This window comes from Oncorhynchus mykiss, chromosome 25 (assembly GCF_057628025.1).
Source record: "Oncorhynchus mykiss isolate SJ-2025 chromosome 25, ASM5762802v1, whole genome shotgun sequence".
NCBI lineage: Eukaryota > Metazoa > Chordata > Actinopteri > Salmoniformes > Salmonidae > Oncorhynchus > Oncorhynchus mykiss.
Window position 1 is genome coordinate 22407866 of NC_143046.1, and position 22213 is coordinate 22430078.

General features: G+C 42.9%; 1 protein-coding gene and 1 long non-coding RNA gene across 15 annotated transcripts in view; one reads left to right on the top strand and one right to left on the bottom strand.

Moving 5' to 3' along the window:
- The first annotated feature begins 3782 nt into the window (after positions 1-3782).
- Positions 3783-8432, top strand: LOC149971566 (uncharacterized). Of its 3 annotated transcripts, none has more exons than XR_016491581.1 (3): positions 3783-3984; positions 4033-4368; positions 4417-8432. It is a non-coding gene; the product is annotated as an uncharacterized LOC149971566 (long non-coding RNA). The 3 variants fall into 3 exon arrangements; XR_016491580.1 differs by having other exon boundaries at positions 3783-3888; positions 3937-4368; XR_016491579.1 differs by having other exon boundaries at positions 3783-4368.
- LOC110504785 (protein FAM13B) overlaps positions 8300-22213 on the bottom strand; it is a 59886-nt gene continuing 45972 nt past the window's right edge. For 6 of the 12 annotated variants that reach the window (XM_090219411.1, XM_036969783.2, XM_090219408.1 and 3 more), the window contains 7 exons: positions 22027-22168; positions 18608-18689; positions 18052-18198; positions 17154-17365; positions 16516-17012; positions 13632-13733; positions 8300-12043 (listed from right to left, as the gene is read on the bottom strand). In XM_090219411.1, the coding sequence (XP_090075537.1) occupies positions 11920-12043; positions 13632-13733; positions 16516-17012; positions 17154-17365; positions 18052-18198; positions 18608-18689; positions 22027-22168 (1306 nt within the window). In that variant the 3' untranslated portion in view covers positions 8300-11919. The remainder of the gene's footprint in view (positions 12044-13631; positions 13734-16515; positions 17013-17153; positions 17366-18051; positions 18199-18607; positions 18690-22026; positions 22169-22213) is intronic. The other 6 variants (XM_090219415.1, XM_090219413.1, XM_090219412.1 and 3 more) reach the window with 1 other exon arrangement.

Sequence of the window (22213 nt, forward strand, 5' to 3'; positions counted from 1 at the left end):
GGCACAGATTAGTCGAGGTAAAATGAACATGTAGGTCGAGTTATTAAAGTGCCTATGCATAGATAAAAGAGAGTAGCAGCAGCGTTACCTCTGCTGCAGAGGTTAAGTTCATTACCAGCCTCAGAAATTGCAGCCAAAATAAAAGCTTCACAGAGTTCAAGTAACGGACACTTCTCAACATCTACTGTTTTGAGGAGACTGCGTGAATCAGGGCTTCATGGTCAAATTGCTGCAAAGAAACCACTACTAAAGGACACCAATAAGAAGAGACTTGCTTGGGCCAAGAAACATGACCAATGAACATTAGACCAGTGTAAATTCTGGTTCCAACCGCCATGTCTTTGTGAGACGCAGAGTAGGTGAACGGATGATCTCTCAAATGTGGTTCCCGCCGTAAAGCATGGAGGAGGAGGTGTGATGGTGTGGGTGTGGTTTGCTGGTGACACTGAGTTATTTAGAATTCAAGGCACACTTAACCAGCATGGCTACCACAGCATTCTGCAGCGATACACCATCCCATCTGGTTTGGGCTTAGTGAGACTATCGTTTCTTTTTCAACAGGACAATGACCCAACCCACCTCCAGGCTGTGTAAGAGCTATTTGACCAAGAATTAGAGTGATGGAGTGCTGCATCAGATGACTTGGTGTCCACAATCACCCGACCTCAACCCAGTTGAGATGGTTTGGGATGAGTTGGACCGCAGAGTGAAGGGAAATCAGGGAACTCTTTCAAGACTGTTGGAAAAGCATTCCTCATGAAGCTGGTTGAGATAATGCCCAGACTGTACAAAGCTGTCATCAAGGCAAAGTGTGGCTACGTTTAAGAATCTAAAATAGATTAGAATTTTTTTTAAACACTTTTTTGGTTACTACAGGATTCCATATGTGTAATTTCATAGTTTTGATGTCTTCACTATTATTCTACAATGTAGAAAATAGTAAAAATAAAGAAAAACCCTTGAATGAATAGGTGTGTCCAAACTTTTGACTGGTACTGTGTAACTGAATAAATACAGTTGAAGTCTGAAGTTTACATACACTTAGGTTGGAATCATTAAAACTAATTTTTCAACCACCCCACAAATTTCTTAAACTATAGTTTTGGCAAGTCGGTTAAGACATCTACTTTGTGCATGACACAAATAATTTACCCAACAATTGTTTACAGACAGATTATTTCACTTATAATTCACTGTATCACAATTTCAGTGGGTCAGAAGTTTACATACACTAAGTTGACTGTGCCTTTAAACAGCTTGGACAATTCCAGAAAATATTGTCATGGCTTTAGAAGCTTCATATAGGCTAATTTACATAATTTGAGTCAATTGGAGGTGTACCTGTGGATGTATTTCAAGGCCTACCTTCAAACTCAGTGCCTCTTTGCTTGACATCATGGGAAAATCAAAAGAAATCAGCTAAGACCTCATAAAAAAAATTGTAGACCTCCGCAATTCTGGTTCATCCTTGGGAGCAATTTCCAAACGCCTGAAGGTACCACGTTCATCTGTAAAAACAATAGTATGCAAGTATAAACACCATGGGACCACGCAGCCGTCATATCGCTCAGGAAGGAGACGCGTTCTGTCTCCTAGACATGAAGGTACTTTGGTGCGAAAAGTGCAAATCAATCCCAGAACAACAGCAAAGGACCTTGTGCAGATGCTGGAGGAAACGGGTACAAAATGACTCGTTTTACTGTGAATATAGATCCTTTATCGACATAACCTGAAAGGCCGCTCAGCAAGGAAGAAACCACTGCTCCAAAACCGCCATAAAAAAGCCAGACTACGGTTTGCAACTGCACATGCGGACAAAGATCGTACTTTTTGGAGAAATGTCCTCTGGTCTGATGAAACAAAAATAGAACTGTTTGGCCATAATGACCATCGTTATGTTTGGAGGAAAAAGGGGGAGGCTTGCAAGCTGAAGAACACCATCCCAACTGTGAAGCACGGGGGTGGCATCATGTTGTGGGGGTGTTTTGCTGCAGGAGGGACTGGTGCACTTCACAAAATAGATGGCATCATGAAGGAGGAAAATTATGTGGATATATTGAAACAACATCTCAAGTCAGGAAGTAACAGGCTTGGTCGCAAATGGGTCTTCCAAATGGACAATGACCCCAAGCATACTTCCAAAGTTGTGACAAAATGACTTAAGGACAACAAAGTCAAGGTATTGGAGTGGCCCATCACAAAGCCCTGACCTCAATCCTATAGAAAATTTGAGGGCAGAACAGAAAAAGCGTGTGCGAGCAAGGAGGCCTACAAACCTGACTCAGTTACACCAGCTCTGTCAGGAGGAATGGGCCCAAATTCACCCAACTTATTGTTGGAAGCTTGTGGAAGGCTACCTGACCCAAGTTAAACAATTTAAAGGCAATGCTACCAAATACTATTTGAGTGTAGTGTATGTAAACTTCTGACCCACTGGGAATGTGATGAAAGAAAGAAAATCTTTCTCTCGACTATTATTTTGAAATTTCACATTCTTAAAATAAAGATGTGATCCTAACTGACCTAAGACAGGGAAATCTTACTCGGATTAGATTTGTGAATTGTGAAAACTGAGTTTAAATGTATTTGGCTAAGGTGTATGTAAACTTCCGACTTCAATTGTATATATGGATATATATATATTTTTTACATAGATGTGGTGTCTGTCTTTTTGTGAAATATTCTATAATTCTATAATTTGACAGTGACAATGATAAGAGTATAGCACACTAGCAAGTTGCAGTATCAAAGCTGGGATTCAATCCCATCGCCGATTTAGACAATGCACTATTTCCGATTGAGACAACATATGCAGCGTTAACTGTGAATGTGGTCTCTGCAAACATTGCCCGCAGAAACATTGCCTTTAAAACTTGCATTGCGTGGCCTAAGGATGTGTGTTCCAGTCCCGCAGGGATCCTATGTACACTGAACAAAAATATAAACGCAACATGTAAAGTGTTGGTCCCATGTTTCATGAGATGAAATAAAAAATCTCAGAAATGATCCATATGAATAAAAAGCTAATTTCTCATTTTGTTTACATCCCTGTTAGTTGGCATTCCTCATTTGCCAAGATTATCCATCCACTTGACATGTGTGGCGTAGCAAGAGGCTGTTTTAAATAGCATGATCATAACACAGGTGCACCTTGTGCTGGGGACTAAAGGCCACTTTAAAATGTGCAGTTTTGTCTCACAACACAAGGCCACATATGTCTTAAGTTTTGAGGGAGAAATTGGCATGCGGACTGCAGGAATGTCCACCAGAGCTGTTGCAAGAGAATTAGTGTGCTGAGGAGTACTTCTGTCTTTAATAAAGCCCTTTTTTGGGGAAAACTCATTCTGATTAGCTGGGCCCGGCTGCCAGGTGGGTGGGCCTATGCCCTCCCAAGCCCACCTAAGGCTGCACCCCTGCCCAGTCATGTGAAATCCATAGATCAGGGCATAATGAATGTATTTCAATTGACTGATTTCCATTTATGAACTGTAAGTAAAATCTTTGAAATGGTTGAATGTTGCGTTTATATTTTTGTTCAGTGTAGTTACTAAAATACTTTGGATAAAGGTGTCTGCTAAGTGGTAATGAGTAATTCAGAAGCTAGAAATGAAGACGTGTTGGTCAAACTGTATTTGAAGAGCCTTATTTGGTCTATAGATACTCAATCATTAAACTATCAACCGCAACTGTTGATATGAAACAGTTTACTAGTGTTAGGGTTGAGCTGGGATGTGGACATGAAACTAGGCTGTGTTGAACCAGAGTATGGACATTAAGTTAGGGTTGAGCTGGGATGTGGACATGAAACTAGGCTGTGTTGAACCAGAGTATGGACATTAAGTTAGGGTTGAGCTGGGATGTGGACATGATGCTAGGGTAAGGGTTAAGGTTAGAGTTGAGCTGGGATGTGGACATGAAGCTAGGTTAAGGGTTAAGGTTAGGGTTGAGCTGGGATGTGGACATGAAGCTAGGGTAAGGGTTAAGGTTAGAGTTGAGCTGGGATGTGGACATGATGCTAGGTTAAGGGTTAAGGTTAGGGTTGAGCTGGGATGTGGACATGAAGCTAGGGTAAGGGTTAAGGTTAGGGTTGAGCTGGGATGTGGACATGAAGCTAGGGTAAGGGTTAAGGTTAGAGTTGAGCTGGGATGTGGACATGAAGCTAGGGTAAGGGTTAAGGTTAGAGTTGAGCTGGGATGTGGACATGATGCTAGGTTAAGGGTTAAGGTTAGGGTTGAGCTGGGATGTGGACATGAAGCTAGGGTAAGGGTTAAGGTTAGAGTTGAGCTGGGATGTGGACATGAAGCTAGGGTAAGGGTTAAGGTTAGAGTTGAGCTGGGATGTGGACATGAAGCTAGGGTAAGGGTTAAGGTTAGAGTTGAGCTGGGATGTGGACATGAAGCTAGGTTAAGGGTTAAGGTTAGGGTTGAGCTGGGATGTGGACATGAAGCTAGGTTAAGGGTTAAGGTTAGAGTTGAGCTGGGATGTGGACATGAAGCTAGGGTAAGGGTTAAGGTTAGAGTTGAGCTGGGATGTGGACATGATGCTAGGTTAAGGGTTAAGGTTAGGGTTGAGCTGGGATGTGGACATGAAGCTAGGGTAAGGGTTAAGGTTAGAGTTGAGCTGGGATGTGGACATGATGCTAGGTTAAGGGTTAAGGTTAGGGTTGAGCTGGGATGTGGACATGAAGCTAGGGTAAGGGTTAAGGTTAGAGTTGAGCTGGGATGTGGACATGATGCTAGGTTAAGGGTTAAGGTTAGGGTTGAGCTGGGATGTGGACATGAAGCTAGGGTAAGGGTTAAGGTTAGAGTTGAGCTGGGATGTGGACATGATGCTAGGTTAAGGGTTAAGGTTAGGGTTGAGCTGGGATGTGGACATGAAGCTAGGGTAAGGGTTAAGGTTAGGGTTGAGCTGGGATGTGGGCATGATGCTAGGTTAAGGGTTAAGGTTAGGGTTGAGCTGGGATGTGGACATGATGCTAGGGTAAGGGTTAAGGTTAGGGTTGAGCTGGGATGTGGACATGAAGCTAGGTTAAGGGTTAAGGTTAGGGTTGAGCTGGGATGTGGACATGATGCTAGGGTAAGGGTTAAGGTTAGAGTTGAGCTGGGATGTGGACATGATGCTAGGTTAAGGGTTAAGGTTAGGGTTGAGCTGGGATGTGGACATGAAGCTAGGGTAAGGGTTAAGGTTAGGGTTGAGCTGGGATGTGGACATGAGGCTAGGGTAAGGGTTAAGGTTAGAGTTAGTGCTAGGATTAGGTTTCAGAGGGTTTCTGTTTGTGCTGGTATCAAACCCTGGGTTGCACAGGCCTATTCCAACTTCCTGCTCTGCATGTTGCAAATTGGTCAGGAGAGGGTGGGAAAACATGGGGCGTTTGTTTGCCTGAGGGGTCAATGGAGGCCGAGAGCTCAGAGGGGTCACCTGCGATGGTTCAATGAGAGAAATACAACAACGAGAGGAAGAAAAGGCGTTAGGGATAGGGTTGAGGTTAGGATTGAGGTTCTGCAAGGGGGTTATGGTGATGTTCTGGTAGGGTTAGGACTAGTATATGGTGACAAACTCCCATTTGTCCCCACATACTCTGTCTTCTATGAAGTTTAACTCTGTAGTAAAAGGGACATTTCTAGAAGACAAAGGATGATGAGGTTCTCCAACAATTCAGAGTAATATATATATATGCATATTGACAAAACAAAAAATGTGAAAGATATGCAGGTACAACCACACTAGCGTAACCACACTATGCACACATTTAGATCTCATATAGTACGACAGTTAAGAATAGCAGGGTTAGAATCTAATCAAGGGGGGTCGTTAACACAGAGACAGACTAAGGAGCATTTTTGAATGAAAAAAAAACAGAGTACTATTTATCCCACAGGTCTGAATAACAAGTGTTAGTGAAAGGCATGACCACATAGGATCCTCTTTCTCCATCTATTGGACAGTTTTGAGAAGACAGGTGGACTGGTTGTTTTTTTTCTGAAGATTATTAAAAAAATATTTTTTATTTAACCTTACTTTGAGTTTTGAAATCTCTTTTTCAAGAGCGTCCTGGCCAAGATACCAAGTCATTACACAATTACAGACAGACAACATGAAAAACTACAAGTAATCTAGTAAAAACCATAGAATTCACAAGAGTATAACAAAATCATAAAACAGCAAATGAAAAACAGTGACAGGTCAGGGAATCAGCCTCAAAATCCTTCATCAATGATTTAAAAACACCAATCAGGACAAGTTCTTCCAGTTTAAAAGTATTTTGTAAGGTGTTCCAAGACGATGGCGCAGAGTACATCAAAGCCCTTTTACCAAATTCAGTTCGGACATTTGGAACAGTTAGTAGGATAAAGTCCAGTGAACAAAGAGAGTACCCACCACATTTCTGAACAATAAAAATGCACAAATAAAATGGTAGTAAACCCAAACTGGCTTTGTAGATAAAAGTATACCAGTGACTGAGCCTATGAGTGACTAGAGAAGGCCAGCCAACCCTGGTATATAAAGTGCAGTGGTGCGTAAGGGTTTTGCAGTTTAAAATAAATCTCAGTTCGCCATGGTAAAGAGTGTCAATTGATCTCAAACACTGAGCGGAAGCATTCATATATAAAATATCCCCATAGTCTAGTAAAGGCATAAATGTAGCTGATACTAGCCTCCTTCTGGCTTCAAAAGAAAAACAGGCCTTATTCCTAAAATAAAATCAAAACTTCAGCTTACATTTTTTTGTACGTTGTTGAATATGCAATTTAATAGAGGCTATCATCAATTAAAATTCCAAGATATTTACAAGAGGTTACAGTCTCAATCTCATTGCCCTGACTGGTAGTAATAGGTGAAAGGTTCAAAGGGTTCATTAGATAGAGGTTACTAGACCAGGTCTTGGCTCTACACTTAACCTTCCTCTTTTAATGTTTTCACATTTCACATTTCTTATAGAAAGATCTTCTTATCTTTCTTTTAGAAAGATGGATCCCTAGGAGCAATAGAATTAGAGAGCACGTGCCTGTGCTTTGCTTGTCTTCTTTAAGGTCAATTTCCCCCTAGTTTCACCATAATCCTAAACCTAGTCCTAACCCACTATAACCGCAACCCTAACCCTGGTCCTAATCTTTCATAACCCTAACCCTTAGAATGGCTTCATGTCCACACCCAGCTCAACCCTGACCTTAGCCATAATCTTAACCCAAACAAATTGTTGCACTTTGTAGTTTGAGAATCTATTGGCCGTCTAGGGCGACTCTCCAAATAAAGTGTGACTTCAGTTTTACCCAAGTGTTATTGATGGTTGTGAACACTAGAGGGCAGCAGTAACGCATAAAAAATACAACCTGGCCATGCTCTCCCCTCGTAGTGTGTGATTGGCAATGACATTTTAAAATGTTTGTCTCAGGGATACATTGATCATTCACTACATTTGGTTAAAGATTAATTTGATAAAGCCTACAGATGGTCAGCTGATCAACATGTGCTATGGTAAGTCAGGGGCCCAGGGGGATGGATTTATGTGTATCTCTAGCCCTGTTTACACCTCCCTGGTGCTGAAATGGATCCTTTGTCATGATCTTGTCCACATTCTGATTGTACCCACATTTCAAGAAATGTGTTTACGCATGGTATTAAAAAGTGTTTGTTTTCCATCCACTGTGTCTGCATGGTGACCAGATATCCTGGTCCCTTCCTTTATGCCAATTATTTCACAGCTATTCTTTCAAAATAATACTGATTTATTGTAAGAAATGTATTGATGTAATCAGTCAATGGTGCCATCTGTCAATGGTTTTAGGTGGATAATGATGGTTTAAATGGTTTCTTCTCTGTCCAAATCTGTCTACACTTGTAAGATATCCAGAGGTGGTCAGTAAGATCTAATCACAATCAGATCACAATGTGTCTTTTGATTGTCTACTCCTACCTGAAAATGTGGGCAAGATCCAGACAAAGGACACATGTTAAAAGCAGGTATAAATGGGGCTTCTGGTGTAATATATCACAGATTAAGCTGGTTCCAACAGTGGCCTTGCATGCTGACCTCCATTACCTGCAGACTCTGAGTTTTTCCTCTCATTTGGCCGGGTCATGGTCACCCTCTCCTCACAGACATCTCTGGCCTCCATAAAAACACATTTCAGCTCTTAATAGCCTTCACCTGACTCAATGGACTGTAAACCACCTAGTTGTTGCATGGATACGGAGCTTTATACGTCGCAGTACATTTTTCAATAAAGCTAATGTAACCTTTCCCCTCAGGTTGAACCCAACACGACAACTTCAGCAAAAAGGCACGGAAATTAGAATCTTTATTTTTGTATGCATTTTAATGTACGTCATTTCTGATTTTACTTCATAATTTGTAAATAAAGGAAAACAAGTATTCAAACATATACATACTGAACAAAAATAAAGATTTGACTCTGTTACACTCCATATAATCAGTCAATTGAAATAAATAAACTAGGCCCTAATCTATGGATTTCACATGACTGGGCAGGAGCTCAGCCGTGGGTGGGCCTATGCCCTGTCATGTGAAATCCATATTGTTTTCTACTGAGGAGCCAGGCCCAGCCAATCAGAATGAGTTTTTCCCCACAGACAGAAATACTCAGTTTCATCATCGGTCCGGTCTCGGATGATCCCGCAGGTGAAGAAGCCATATATGGAGGTCCTGGGCTGGTGTGGTTACACGTGGTCTGCGGTTGTGAGGCCTGTTGGACATACTGCCAAATTCTCTAAAACCACTGCAAGAAAGTCCACCAGAGCTGTTGCCAGATAATTTAATGTTAATTTCTCTAACATAAACCATGTACGCTCCCTCAACTTGAGACATCTGTGGCATTGTGTTGTGTGACAACTGCACATTTTAGAGTGGCATTTTATTGTCCCCAGTATAAGATGCAGCTGTGTAATGATCATGCTGTTTAATCAGCTTCTTGATATGCCACACCTGTCAGGTGGATGGATTATCTTGGCAAAAGGAACAAATGTACAACATGAGAGAAATAAGCTTTTTGTTCATATGGAACATTTCAGGGATCTTTAATTTCAGCTCTTGAAACCAACACTTTACATGTTGCGTTTACATTTTTTGTTCAGTAAAACACAGGTCCACAGATAGATAGAAGCTCTGGGAGCCGGTTGCTGATTGGCTGGTCAGTTGATGCAACCTGCCACCGGCCCACCTGGGTCAGAAAAACAAACATGCGTGGGATGGCATGGGACTATGAACAGGCTCTGCAGGCACAATGCAAAAATCATCTAGTTAAAAAAGCCCTTGAGATTTGGACATGGAAATAAATCGATCGACCAATTTCACTCGTTTCCTTTTTAAATAATATAATTCGGAAAGTTCGGTCCAAATGTGCCTCCATATTGATAATCTTGTTACATTTGGTTTAAGCAGTGCCCCAAACAACATTATGCTGACAACAAAAATTATAAAAATGCTGGTTTAGCAGAAAGAAAACTGAGTCGCAGTGGAAATCTCACAGCAGTTATAGTCAAGTGACAGTTTCATGGGTTGGTCTGCAAGGTAGAAAACAGTTAGTTCCATTAATAGATTAAACATTAATCAGCCGTATACTCAGAAAATGCACATACAGGGTTAACAAGGCCCCACATTCCATTGATACAGGCCTCAACGCTAATTTATTGCTTGATCTTCATGGCACAAAAATAGAAACGATACAAATCTTTGCCATGCAAGCCAACTACAGTCTAGCTTATACAAAACACTGACGATTCCTATCCAATAGAGATTCTACACTGTATAGAAGTATTAGTGAAAGGTTACAAAAAAGATTATACTAAATAATGGTCATAAAAATCTAATAGAAACTCATGTTTGAACATCACAGAAAGTAAACGGGTCAAACGTGTTCAAAATAATACAAATCTGACGTTCATCCTTCCATATAAATTGTGCTTCTAAAACAAAGGAACAAATCCATGAACAAAACAAGGGCTGCATTCTCAGAATGCTGTGCAAATAACGTCTAGAACCTCTCCACACTGTTCACCCGTACATACAGTATACCAAACCCTGTCAACTCAAAACAAAGGTTACAGGACTGTGAGAGACGAAGTGCGAGATGAAGGCCAAACTCCTGGTTCAGCGCAAACGTCCTTCAGGCAAGACTAGATTCCGTCATTCTGGGTGTGTTGGTCTGACATTATTCTACCTGCTGAAACAGATGCAGATCTTTAAAGTCAGTGCCACTGGGGATGTCTTCTCATTCCAAACCATTCCTGGACAACTAGCATACAGCGGTAATTCCCCACCCTGCCCTAAGGAGTGCGTAGGCATCTAGTCTCAAACAGATCTTAAATGGTTTGTGTATTTTAAATCGCCAGGACTAGAACTAGTCATTTGAACAGACAAAGTTCCTGCTTGGTCTTGTCAAGTCCAGATAGCTTCTGAAGGATAGTGATGTGAGGCTGCCCCGGGGTGGACTGCTAGTTTAGCTAGGGGTCAAAAGGTTGGGGTCGATAATATCTACGGAGTGGCAGGCAGGAGGCATGACGCCAAAAGACCAGACACACCCCAGTGTCATTCCCAACATGCATCACTTTGACTCTGTTGTAGTTGCATGTGACCTTTCGAACGAAGCCCTTAGGAACTTTGGGATAAATAGGGACAGGGTCAAATTGTTGATGACAGGGGTCGAGGTGCTATTGGTTCTGCTTGGCCGGGGTAAAGCCTTCTCAGAGCTCTGTGGTCAGACAACTCCCCAGGACCTGACAATGACCTGGCTCTACATTGCCTGGCCAAAAACTCTGGCTCACTATGGGACATATCCCATACACTTCACCAACCAGTGTCATCCCGCCGTAACATATGCTGTATTTAGCATAATACTGATGCAGTTTGAACAGCTTTAGATCAGAGACAACTCAATAAGACACCTCACAAAGATCCACTCTGCAATTGAAAGCCTTTAAGTAAAATAAATTGGGACATATTTATGTGCTAAAGTCATAAAGTCAAGCCGTCCAGCCTTATTGCCAAAATGGAGACGGTTAAGGTAACAATGCTAAGTGATGAACCTAACTGGCTGTCCTGCCCACCTGGTGTGTCAAACTCCTTTCAGTGACGACTGAATATTAAAACATAAAAACAGAAAGGATGAGCACAACCAGTCCCAACTGATAAAGCGAGCTCAGTTTCCATAGTGGCAATTGTGTAATAATAGAACAATTGGAATAGCATAAGACTTAAAACTGGAAGTTCGTTTTCAAACTTGAGAGAATCTCTTCATTAAAGAAAAATGACATACTGTAACATACAAACATGTGTAAATATTTATGTACAAGAAAACATACATTAATTACTTTTTCCAAAAAGATCTCACTCAAGACGACACAAAAAACATCCTAGTGTTGAATGATGACAGTGGAGTTGGTTAACTGAATCAATATCGGAAATAGAATGAGCAGTGTCCTTGCTCTGAGGGAGGGAGAGTTAATTTTGTGGCCAGGCGACTACAACACACTACACGCTCCTGTTAAATAGGATTTCTCAGTATGAGAAACTAACATACATGAAGTTAATTTTTTTCATTAAGTTTAAACAAACACTAAACTCTAAAGAGGAAGAGGGAATTCCTCTGAATGAAACAGGTAGAAAGAAATCAAAAGGGTGTGTCGAGTCTTGACTGGTGGGATGAAGAGGTCTCTTCATCAGAGTCCTTAGAAAGGAGTCTACACTGAACATTAGCTGGGGATGGCAGAATCTGATGGGTGGTTTTGGGGAGACAGTAGTGAGATACGGTGGATGCTGAGCCGTCTCTCAGGGTTGCAGGTAGGAGGATGGTTGATAATGGAGGGGCCATGTAGGGGTGACATGTCAGCCCGTGGTGAGATGGGGGACCTTCAGACAGGTGGATGGAGGGAAGCAGGGTGGCCTCCCTCTGTCTTCTTGCTCTAGATAGACTTCGAGGAATCCTGCTTGCTGATGAGCACCTCCAGCAGGCGCAGTTTGGCTTTGATCCGTTTATACTCTTTGTACTCGTCCATCATGGGTAGCCTGTCCTCCTTCTGGACGTTCCTGTCGAGGGAAAGGGAGAAGGCCTGAAACACCAGTTTGATACGTGCCGGTTGTCTAATGCGTCAGAAGGCTGAACAATCATAAACAAAGAAACTGTTGTAGTAAATAAGACAGGAGCACTGTCTGAGACAACTCAACTAGTCATCCCAAGCGCTTCATCTGTCACGGTGGGGGGTTGACGCAGGTACTAAAGCTTCAGCATCCCTGTACAGTGCATTCGTAAAGTATTCAGACCCCTTTACTTTTTCCTTATTCTAAAATAGTTTCAATTATTTTCCCTCATCAATTTACACACAATACCCCATAATGACAAAGCAAACAGTTTTTTAGAAATGTTTGCAAATGTATAAAAAAACAACAACTGAAATATCACATTTACATAAGTATTCAGACCCTTTACTCAGCACTCTGTTGAAGCACCTTTGGCAGTGATTACAGCCTCAAGTCTTCTTAGGTGTGAAGCTACAAGCTTGGCACACCTGTATTTGGTGAGTTTCTCCCATTCTTCTCTGCAGATCCTCTCAAGGTCTGTCACGTTGGATGGGGAGTGTCGCTGCACAGCTATTTTCAGGTCTCTCCAGAGATGTTCATTCGGGTTCAAGTCCGGGCTCTGGCTGGGCCACTCAAGGACATTCAGAGACTTGTCCCAAATCCACTCCTGTGTTGTCTTGGCTGTGTGCTTTGGGTTGTTGTCCTGTTGGAATGTGAACCTTCGCCCCCAGTATGAGTTCCTAAGCGCTCGGGAGCAGGTTTTCATCAAGGATCTCTCTGTACTTTGCTCTGTTCATCTTTCCCTCAATCCTGACTAGTCTCCCAGTCTCTACAGCTGAAAAATATCCCCACAGCATGAAGCTGCCACCACCATGCTTCACTGTAGGAATGGTGCCAGGATTCCTCCAGACGTGACACTTGGCATTCAGGCCAAAGAGCTGATCTTGATTTTATCAGACCAGAGAATCTTTTTTTCTCATGGTCAGAGTCCTTTAGGTGCCATTTGGAAAACTGGAGCTCTGTCAGAGTGACCATCGAGTTCTTGGTCACCTCCCTGACCATCGAGTTCATGGTCACCTCCCTGATCAAAGCCCTTCTTCCCTGATTGCTCAGTTATGCCGGGCGGCCAGCTCTAGGAAGAGTCTTGGTGGTTCCAAACTTCTTCCATTTAAGAATGATGGAGACCACTGTGTTCTTGGGGACCTTTAATGCTGCAGACATTTTTTGTGCTTTGACAATCCTGTCTAGGAGCTCTACAATTCCTTCAACCTCATGGCTTGGTTTTTGCTCTGACATGCACGATCAACTGTGGGACCTTATATAAATTATATTAATATAATTTACCACAATTTCGAGTCTCATAGAAAAGGATCTGAATACTTATGTAAATAAGGTAATTCTGTTTTAATGTTAAATACATTTGCAAACATTTAGAAAAACCTGTTTTCGCTTTGTCATTATGGGTTATTGTGTGTAGATTGATGAGGGACAAAAACATTTTAAAATGGATAAAAGTAAGGCTAACAAAATGTGGAACATGTCAAGGGGTCTAAATAATTTCAGAATGCACTGTATGTAGGTGTGTGTGTGTACCGACCTGCCGTTCTGCTGGTAGAACTCATCCTCAAACTGGCGGATGGTGTTCCTTAGCTTCTTCTTTTCAGCCCGGGCCTTCCACAGCTGCTCCAGGAGCTCAGGCCTGTACAGGAGGGGTCATCATGACAATCTCAACCAGGGGTTTCATCACAGAATGAAATGCAGAACACAGTGTGTGTGTGTGTGTGTGTGTGTGTGTGTGTGTGTGTGTGTGGTAACAGTCAAAAAGTTTGGACACCTACTCATTCAAGGGTTTTTATTTTCTACATTGTAGAATAATAGTGAAGACATCAAAACTATGAAATAACACATATGGAATCATGTAGTAACCAAAAAAAAAAAAGATTATTTTTGAGATTTTGAGATTATTCAAAGTAGCCAGCCACCCTTTTCCTTGATGACAGCTTTGCACACTCTTGGCATTCTCTCAACCAGCTTCATGAGGTAGTCACCTGGAATGCATTTCAATTAACAGGTGTTCCTTGTTAAAAGTTCATTTGTGGAATTTCTTTCTTTAATGCGTTTGAGCCAATCAGTTGTGTTGTGACAAGGTAGGGTTGGTATACAGAAGATGGCGCTATTTGGTAAAAGAACAGCTCAAATAAACAAAGAGAAACGACAGTCCATCATTACTCTAAGACATGAAGATGAGTCAATCCGGAAAATGTCAAGAAATTTTTAAGTTTCTTCAAGTGCAGTCGCAAAAACCATCAAGTGCTATGATGAAACTGGATCTCATGAGGACCGCCACAGGAAAGGAAGACCCAGAGTTACCTCTGCTGCAGAGGATAAATTCATTAGCGTTAACTGCACCTCAGATTGCAGCCCAAATAAATGCTAACTACTACAGAACACCAATAAGAAGAAGAGATTTGATTGGGCTAAGAAACACGAGCAAAGGACATTAGACCGGTGAAAATTTGTCTTTGAGACACAGAGGAGATGAACGGATGATCTCTGCATGTGTGGTCCCACCATCAAGCATGGAGGAGGTGGTGTGATGGTGCTTTGCTGGGGACACTGATTTATTTAAAACTCAAGGCACACTTAACCAGCATGGCTACCACAGTATTCTGCAGTGAAACACCATCCCATCTGGTTTGCGCTTGCACTTAGTGGTACTATCATTTGTTTTTCAACAGGACAATGACCCAAAACACACCCCCAGGCTGTGTAAGGGCTATTTGACCAAGAAGGAGAGTGATGGAGTGCTACATCAGATGACCTGGCGTCCACAATCCACAGACCTCAACCCAGTTGAGATGGTTTGGGATGAGTTGGACAGCAGAGTGAAGGAAAAGCAGGGAACTCGTTCAAGACTGTTGGAAAAGCATTCCTCATGAAGCTGGTTGAGAAAATGCCAAAAGTGTGCAAAGCTGTCAAGGCAAGGCGGGGCTACTTTGAAAAATACATTTTAAAATGTTTTAGATTTAACACTTTTTTGGTTACTACATGATTCTATATGTGTCATTTCATAGTTTTGAAAAATAAAGAAAAACCCTTGAATGAGTAGGTGTGTCAAAACTTTTGACTGGTACTGTATATATCTATCTATCTATAATGTAGTCGACCGATTAACCGGCAGGGCCGATTTCAAGTTTTCATAATCAGTAATCTGCATTTTTGGACACTGATTATGGACGATTATATTGCACTCCACGAGGAAACTGCGTGGCAGGCTGACCAGCTGTTACGCGAGTGCAGCAAGGAGCCAAGGTAAGTTGCTAGTTAACATTAAACTTATTTTATAAAAAAAACAATCAAATCTTAACATAATCACTAGTTAACTACACATGGTCGATGATATTACTAGTTTATCTAGCTTGTCCTGCGTTGCATATAATCAATGCGGTGCCTGTTAATTTATCATCGAATCGCAGCCTACTTCGCCAAACGGGTAATGATTCAACAAGCGCATTCGCAAAGAAAGCACTGTTGTTGCACCAAAGTGTACCTAACCATAAACATCAATGCCTTAAAATCAATACACAAATGTATTTTTAAAAATCAATACACAAGTATATTTTTTAAAATCTGCATATTTAGTCAATATTGCCTGCTAACATGAATTTATTTTAACTAGGGAAATTGTGTCACTTCTCTTGCGTTCAGTGCAAGCAGAGTCAGGGTATATGCAGCAGTTTGGGCAGCCTGGCTCATTGCGAACTGTGTGAAGACCATTTCTTCCTAACAAAGATCATAATTCATTTGCCGGAATTGTACATAATTATGAAATAACATTGAAGGTTGTGCAATGTAACAGCAATATTTAGACTTAGGGATGACACCCGTTAGATAAAATACGGAACAGTTCAGTATTTCACTGAAAGAATAACCGTTTTGTTTTAGAAAAGATAGTTCCCAGATTTGACCATATTAATGACCCACGGCTCATATTTCTGTGTTTATTATAATTAAGTCTATAATTAAGACTAAATGGATTCTATTTATGTATGGGTTAACTGCCTTGTTCAGGGGCAGAACGAATTATTTTTACCTTGTCAGCTCGGGGATTCGATCCAGCAACCTTTCAGTTACTGGCCCAACGCCGTAACCACTAGGCTACCCTGCCGCCCGGGGCTATGTGCTCCCTCACGCCCCTAGCTAGATTTACTGCCTTATCCAGTTTACACTCCTCAGACCAGCTCCTCTAATAGCCATCAACCCTGTTCCAGGTGCTTTAAATACATGTCATATGACAGCCAGAGCTAGAAGCCATTTAACCTCCACGGCCGACGTTTTCGGAATTGGATGTGCAGTTTTGTGTGTAGTAAACTACATGGCATTACACTGGTGACTGTGCCAGAATATTGAGGAATGAGGCGGCTGTTGTGAATGGAGTGTAGTGGCATGCAGATGTGATGTGTGTGTGTGCGTGTGCTCACATTGACGAGGCGTTGGCGCTGGACAGGCGCAGGTCCAGGGCCAGTTTCCCGGAGGTTTCCTCCATCTTGGGCATGAGCAGGCTGTCTCTGTGTCTCTGGGAGCTGGTCTGGGGCTGGAACACTGGGTCTAGAGCCATGATCACCTCTGACCCCAAGCTCTGGAGCTCCACACTGCACTCTTCCTCCTCCTTAGATTTGGCCTCCTCTTCCTCCACTTCACCCTCCTCCTCCTCCTTGATCTCGTCACAGAAGTGGGCAGTCTCTCCCTCGATGATGGGCTGCAGGGTGTGGCTGCGTCGCTTGCTGGAGGGGGAAGCGATGATGGGGGTGATGCTGGCGCGGGTGAGCATCTGCTTGACCAGACGGTAGCGGTCGTACAGCGGTTTGATCACCAGCCTTTCCTCTCTGGTCACAGGTCGACCATGGAGTCCCTCGTAGTGCAGGAGGTTCTTCTGTAGGACCGTCTTCTCACACGACAGCTGCTCCTTGGTCATTTTCTACAGGGAAAGAACCATTTTTTACATTCATTCCATAAATTGTCTGCTATGGCTTTCCAGCTATCACAGGGACCATTACGTTTTAGGACAGAACTCTGTTCACTATCTGGTTGTAGATAGTGTATTTTGCCCCCGCCTCACCTTGGTGTCCTCTGGCCAGCCGTCGTCCTCTCTCTTTCCTTTGACGCGGCGCTGGATGAGGTTCAGGGTCTCCTCTCTGGTGGGTTGGTGGCCCTTGGCCTCTCCACCAACATCGTGGCCTGCCTGGTCCAGGGTGGAACCAAAGCTCTTGGGCAAGGTGTTGCTGCGTGGCCGCGTCTGAGGGGTCAGCTCAGCCTCCTTGTGTTTGGCATCTGAGTGGGAGAGAGAGGTAAAGAGAAGAAACGTGAAGGTGACTTGAGGAACAGAGGGGTTAATTAACATTAGTAACAGTGGACATACAGGAGCTTGATGGGCTGTTATTGCAGCTACCATGAGTCCTCTTGTCTGTCAACCAGAGACAGAGAAAGGGGATAGCCCTGACAATCAACCATATGTCCACAGACACAAACACACCAGACTAGCCACTGTTAAAGGTCTGTCTAAAGCCACAGGAGCATACGGATGAATGAGCAGCAAATCAAATAAACCAGTCAGTCTGCACTAAATTAATTTTACAATGTTCCAAAAGGCATGTTCTCAAGGACCATATCCATTCAAAATAAGAACTGTTGGAATCCAGCTTCCACACTCTGGCTAGAGACTCCCACCCTGTTCGCCGCAGAATTTACACCCAAATTACTCCACTACATGACATACTGACAAACCCCAGACTGGGGATGTGCTTCTGTGTTACCAGTCGATTTTCTCACTTTTGTTTATTTCACTTGCGTTGCAATTTAAACATAAACGTTAAACGTTTCCCATGCCAATAAAGCCCTTTGAATTGAATTGAGAGGGAGAGCGAGCAAGAGAGAGAGCTATGAGAAGAGAGAAAGAACAGAGAGTCTACCTTCAGTTGGAAGTATTGGTTTCTACTTACTGCTGTTAATGTACTTACATAGGTAGGGTGTCTGTTTAGAGGCAGTGAGGGGACGTGCAAGTGTAAAATGGGGTGTGTTCGGGGCGGAGGAGGTTTGGTGGCGTCTGTATGACTGAAGCACCGCCTGGTGCCTCAGGGACCCTTTGAGAAAGAGATGCTGTCTTCCTGCAGTTGGGGGACGTCCGGTTTTAGAATTTTAAAGAAGAGAGAGACACTTATTCGGCTTTGCATCTCCCGATTGGGGGTGGGGTGTTCAAATGGAATTGATATAGATGGATGAGGGGGGACTTTCACAATGGACCAACACAGTGAGGGAAGGCCATTATGTTAGAGCCACAGTTGGTGTGTACTGTAATACCCATGCATTGATGAGACTGACCCAGCTCCGCCACCACTGGACTGGGCAGTCAGGCAGGCGGGTCAGGGCAGGACCAGGTTGCCCAGGGGAGGAACAGGATGGCACACAAAAGTTTACCCGCCAAGCTGAGCCCAACCCAACCAACCCCACCCCTGCCATGGAACCAAGCACCCTCCCACTCCCCCCAACAACCATGCAGACAGAGACTGCTCTTACCTTTTAACTGTTTGCGTATTTTGGTGAGGTCGGTCATCCACTTGAGAACCTTTGGGTTAGCTGCACTATCACCATGGGACGGCTGTGGGGAGAAGAGTGAATACTGATGAATGGCATCCTGCCAGCTGATTGCATACTGTGCATTTATTCTAAGCATGAACTTGTTACTCATATTGCAACACACACACACACACACACACACTAGTATTTCCACTCTCTCAAACTGTTCCTCATATCACAGTATCTATAGTGCATTCGGAAAGAATTCAGCCCAGTTGACTTTTTCCACATTTTGTTACGTTAGCCTTTTTCTAAAATGGATAAAATTGTTTCCCCTCAATCTACACCCCATAATGACAAAGTGAAAACAGGTTTTCATAATTTGTTGCACATAAATAAAACAATTTAAAACAAACACTTTATTTACATATAGTACCTGTCAAAAATGTGGACACACCTACTCATTCAAGGGTTTCTTTATTTTTACTATTTTCTACATGAACACTATGAAATAACACATGGAATCACGTAGTAACCAAAAAAGTGATTATTCAAAGTAGCCACCCTTTGCCTTGACAGATTTGCACATTCTTGGCATTCTCTCAACCAGCTTCACCTGGAATGCTATTTCAACAGCCTTGATGGAGTTCCCAGATATGCTGAGCAATAGGCTGCTTTTCATTCACTCTGCGGTCCAACTCATCCCAAACCATCTCAAATTGGGTTGAGGTTAGGTCATTGTGTAGGCCAGGTCATCTGATGCAGCACGCCATCACTCTCCTTCTTGGTCAAATAGCCCTTACACAGCCTGGAGGTGTGTTGGCAAACCAGATGGGATATTGCTGCAGAATGCTGTGGTAGCCACGCTGGCTAAGTGTGCCTTGAATTCGAAATAAAATCAGTGTCACCAGCAAAGCACCCCCACACCACCTCCATGCTTCACAGTGGGAACACCACATGCGTAGATCATCCGTTCACCTACTCTGCGTCTCAAAAAAACATTGCGGTTGGAACCAAAAATCCCCCGGTCTAATGTCCATTGCTCATGTTTCTTGGCAAAAGCAAGGCTCTTCTTATTTTCAGTGTCCTTCAGTAGTAGACCGTGGAAATCGGTGTAGGCCTTCATTGTAAATAAGAACATGTTCTTAACTGACTTACCAAGTTAAATAAATGTGAAATAAAAAGTAATGGTTTCTTTTCAGCAATTCAACCATGAAGGCCTGATTTACATAGTCTCCTCTGAACAGTTAATGTTGAGATGTGTCTGTTGCTTGAACTCTGAAGCATTTATTTGGCCTGCAATTTCTGAGGCTGGTAACTAATGAACGTATCCTCTGCAGCAGAGGTAACTCTGGGCCATCAACTGGGTTGAGGCCGGTGGATTGTGGACGCCAGGTCATCTGATGTAGCACTCCACCACTCTCCTTCTTGGTCAAATAGCCCTTACACAGCCTGGAGGTGTGTTTTGGGTCATTGTCCTGTTGAAAAACAAATGACAGTACCACTAAGCACAAACCAGATGGGATGGTGTATCGCTGCAGAGTGCTGTGGTAGCCATGCTGGTTAAGTGTCCCTTGAATTCTAAATAAATCAGTGTCCCCAGCAAAGCACCATCACACCACCACCTCCATGCTTCATGGTGGGATCACACATGCAGAGATCATCCGTTCATTTACTCTGTGTCTCAAAGACACGGCGGTTGGAACCAACATTTCCACCGGTCTAATGTCCATTGCTCGTGTTTCTTAGCCCAATCAAGTCTCTCCTTATTATTGGTGTTCTGTAGTAGTTAGCATTTATTTGGGCGCTTGATGGTTTTTGCAACTGCACTTGAAGAAACTTCAAGTTCTTGAAATTTTCCGGATTGACTGACCATGTCTTAAAGTAATGATGGACTGTCGTTTCTGTTTATTTGAGCTGTTCTTTTACCAAATAGGGCTATCTTCTGTATACCACCCCTAACATATCACAACACAACTGATTGGCTCAAACGCATTAAGGAAAGAAATTCCACAAATGAACTTTTAACAAGGCACACCTGTTAATTGAAATGCATTCCAAGTGACTAACTTATGAAGGTGGTTGAGAGAATGCCAAGAGCATGAAAAGTTGTCATCAGGGCAAATGGTGGCTACTTTAAGGAATCAAATATGGAAAATATTTGGATTTGTTTAACACTTTTTTGGTTACTACATGATTCCATAGGTGTTATTTCATAGTTTTGATGTCTTCACTATTATTCTGTGGAAAAGGCACACCTGTCTATTTAAGGTCCCACAGTTGACAATGCATGTCAGAGCAAAAACCAAGCCATGAGGTCGAAAGAACTGTCCGTAGAGCTCCGAGACAGGATTGTGTCAAGACTCAGATCTGCGGAAGGGTACCAAAACATTTCTGCAGCATTGAAGGTCCCCAACACAGTTGCCTCTATTATTCTTAAATTGAAGCAGTTTGGATCCACCAAGACTCTTCCTAGAGCTGGCTGCCCGGCCAAACTGAGCAATTGGGGAGAAGGGCCTTGGTCAGGGAGGTGACCAAGAACCTGATGGTCACTCTGAAAGAGCACCAGAGTTCATCTGTGGAGTGGAAGAACCTTCCAGAAGGACAACCATCTTTGCAGCACTCCACCAAGCAGGCCTTTATGATAGAGTGGCCAGATGGAAAAAGCACATGACAGCCCGCTTGGAGTTTGCCAAAAGGTACTTAAACCTGGCACCCTCTTTACGGTAAAGCATGGTTTTGGCAGCGTCATGCTGTGGGGATGCTTTTCAGCAGCAGGTACTGGGTGACTGGTCAGGATTGAGGGAAAGATGAACAGAGCAAACAAAGTACAGAAAGATCCTTGATGAAAACCTGCTTCAGTGTGCTCAGGACCTCAGGCTGGGGTGAAGGTTCACCTTCCACAAGGACAATTACTGTAAGCACACAGCCAAGACAATGCAGGAGTGGCTTCGTGACAAGTCTATGCATGTCCTTGAGTGGCCCGGCCAGAGTCCGGACTTGAACCCAATCGAACAGCTCTGGAGAGACCTGAAAATAGCTGTGCAGTGACACTCCCCATCCAACCTGACAGAGCTTGAGAGGATTTGCAGAAGAGAATGGGAGAAACTCCCCAAATTATGGTGTGCCAAGCTTGTAGCATCATACCCAAGAAGACTTGAGGCTGTAATCACTGCTAAAGGTGCTTCAACAAAGTACTGAGTAAAGGGTCTGAATACTTATGTAACTGTGATATTTCTGTTTTTTTATTTTTAATACATTTGCAAAAATGTCTAAAAACATGTTTTTTCTTTATCATTATGGAGTATTGTGTGTAAATTGACGAGGGATAAAAACAATTGAATCAATTTTATAATAAGGCTGTAACGTAACAAAATGTGGGAAAAGTCTGAATACTTTCCGAATGCTCTGTATCTAACCTTGTAGTTCCTCTCTTTCTCAAACTGTTCCTCAAATTGTTTGATCTTCTTCTTGAGGTTCTGCAGCTTTTTGGTGAGCTGGTGGGGGACCGAGTCGTTCCTCACAGCACTCTCTTTGGAAGTGAAGGAGGCACGGTGAGGCCTAGATGAGACAAGTGAGTGAGAGTGTGAGAGGCGGTGACCATGC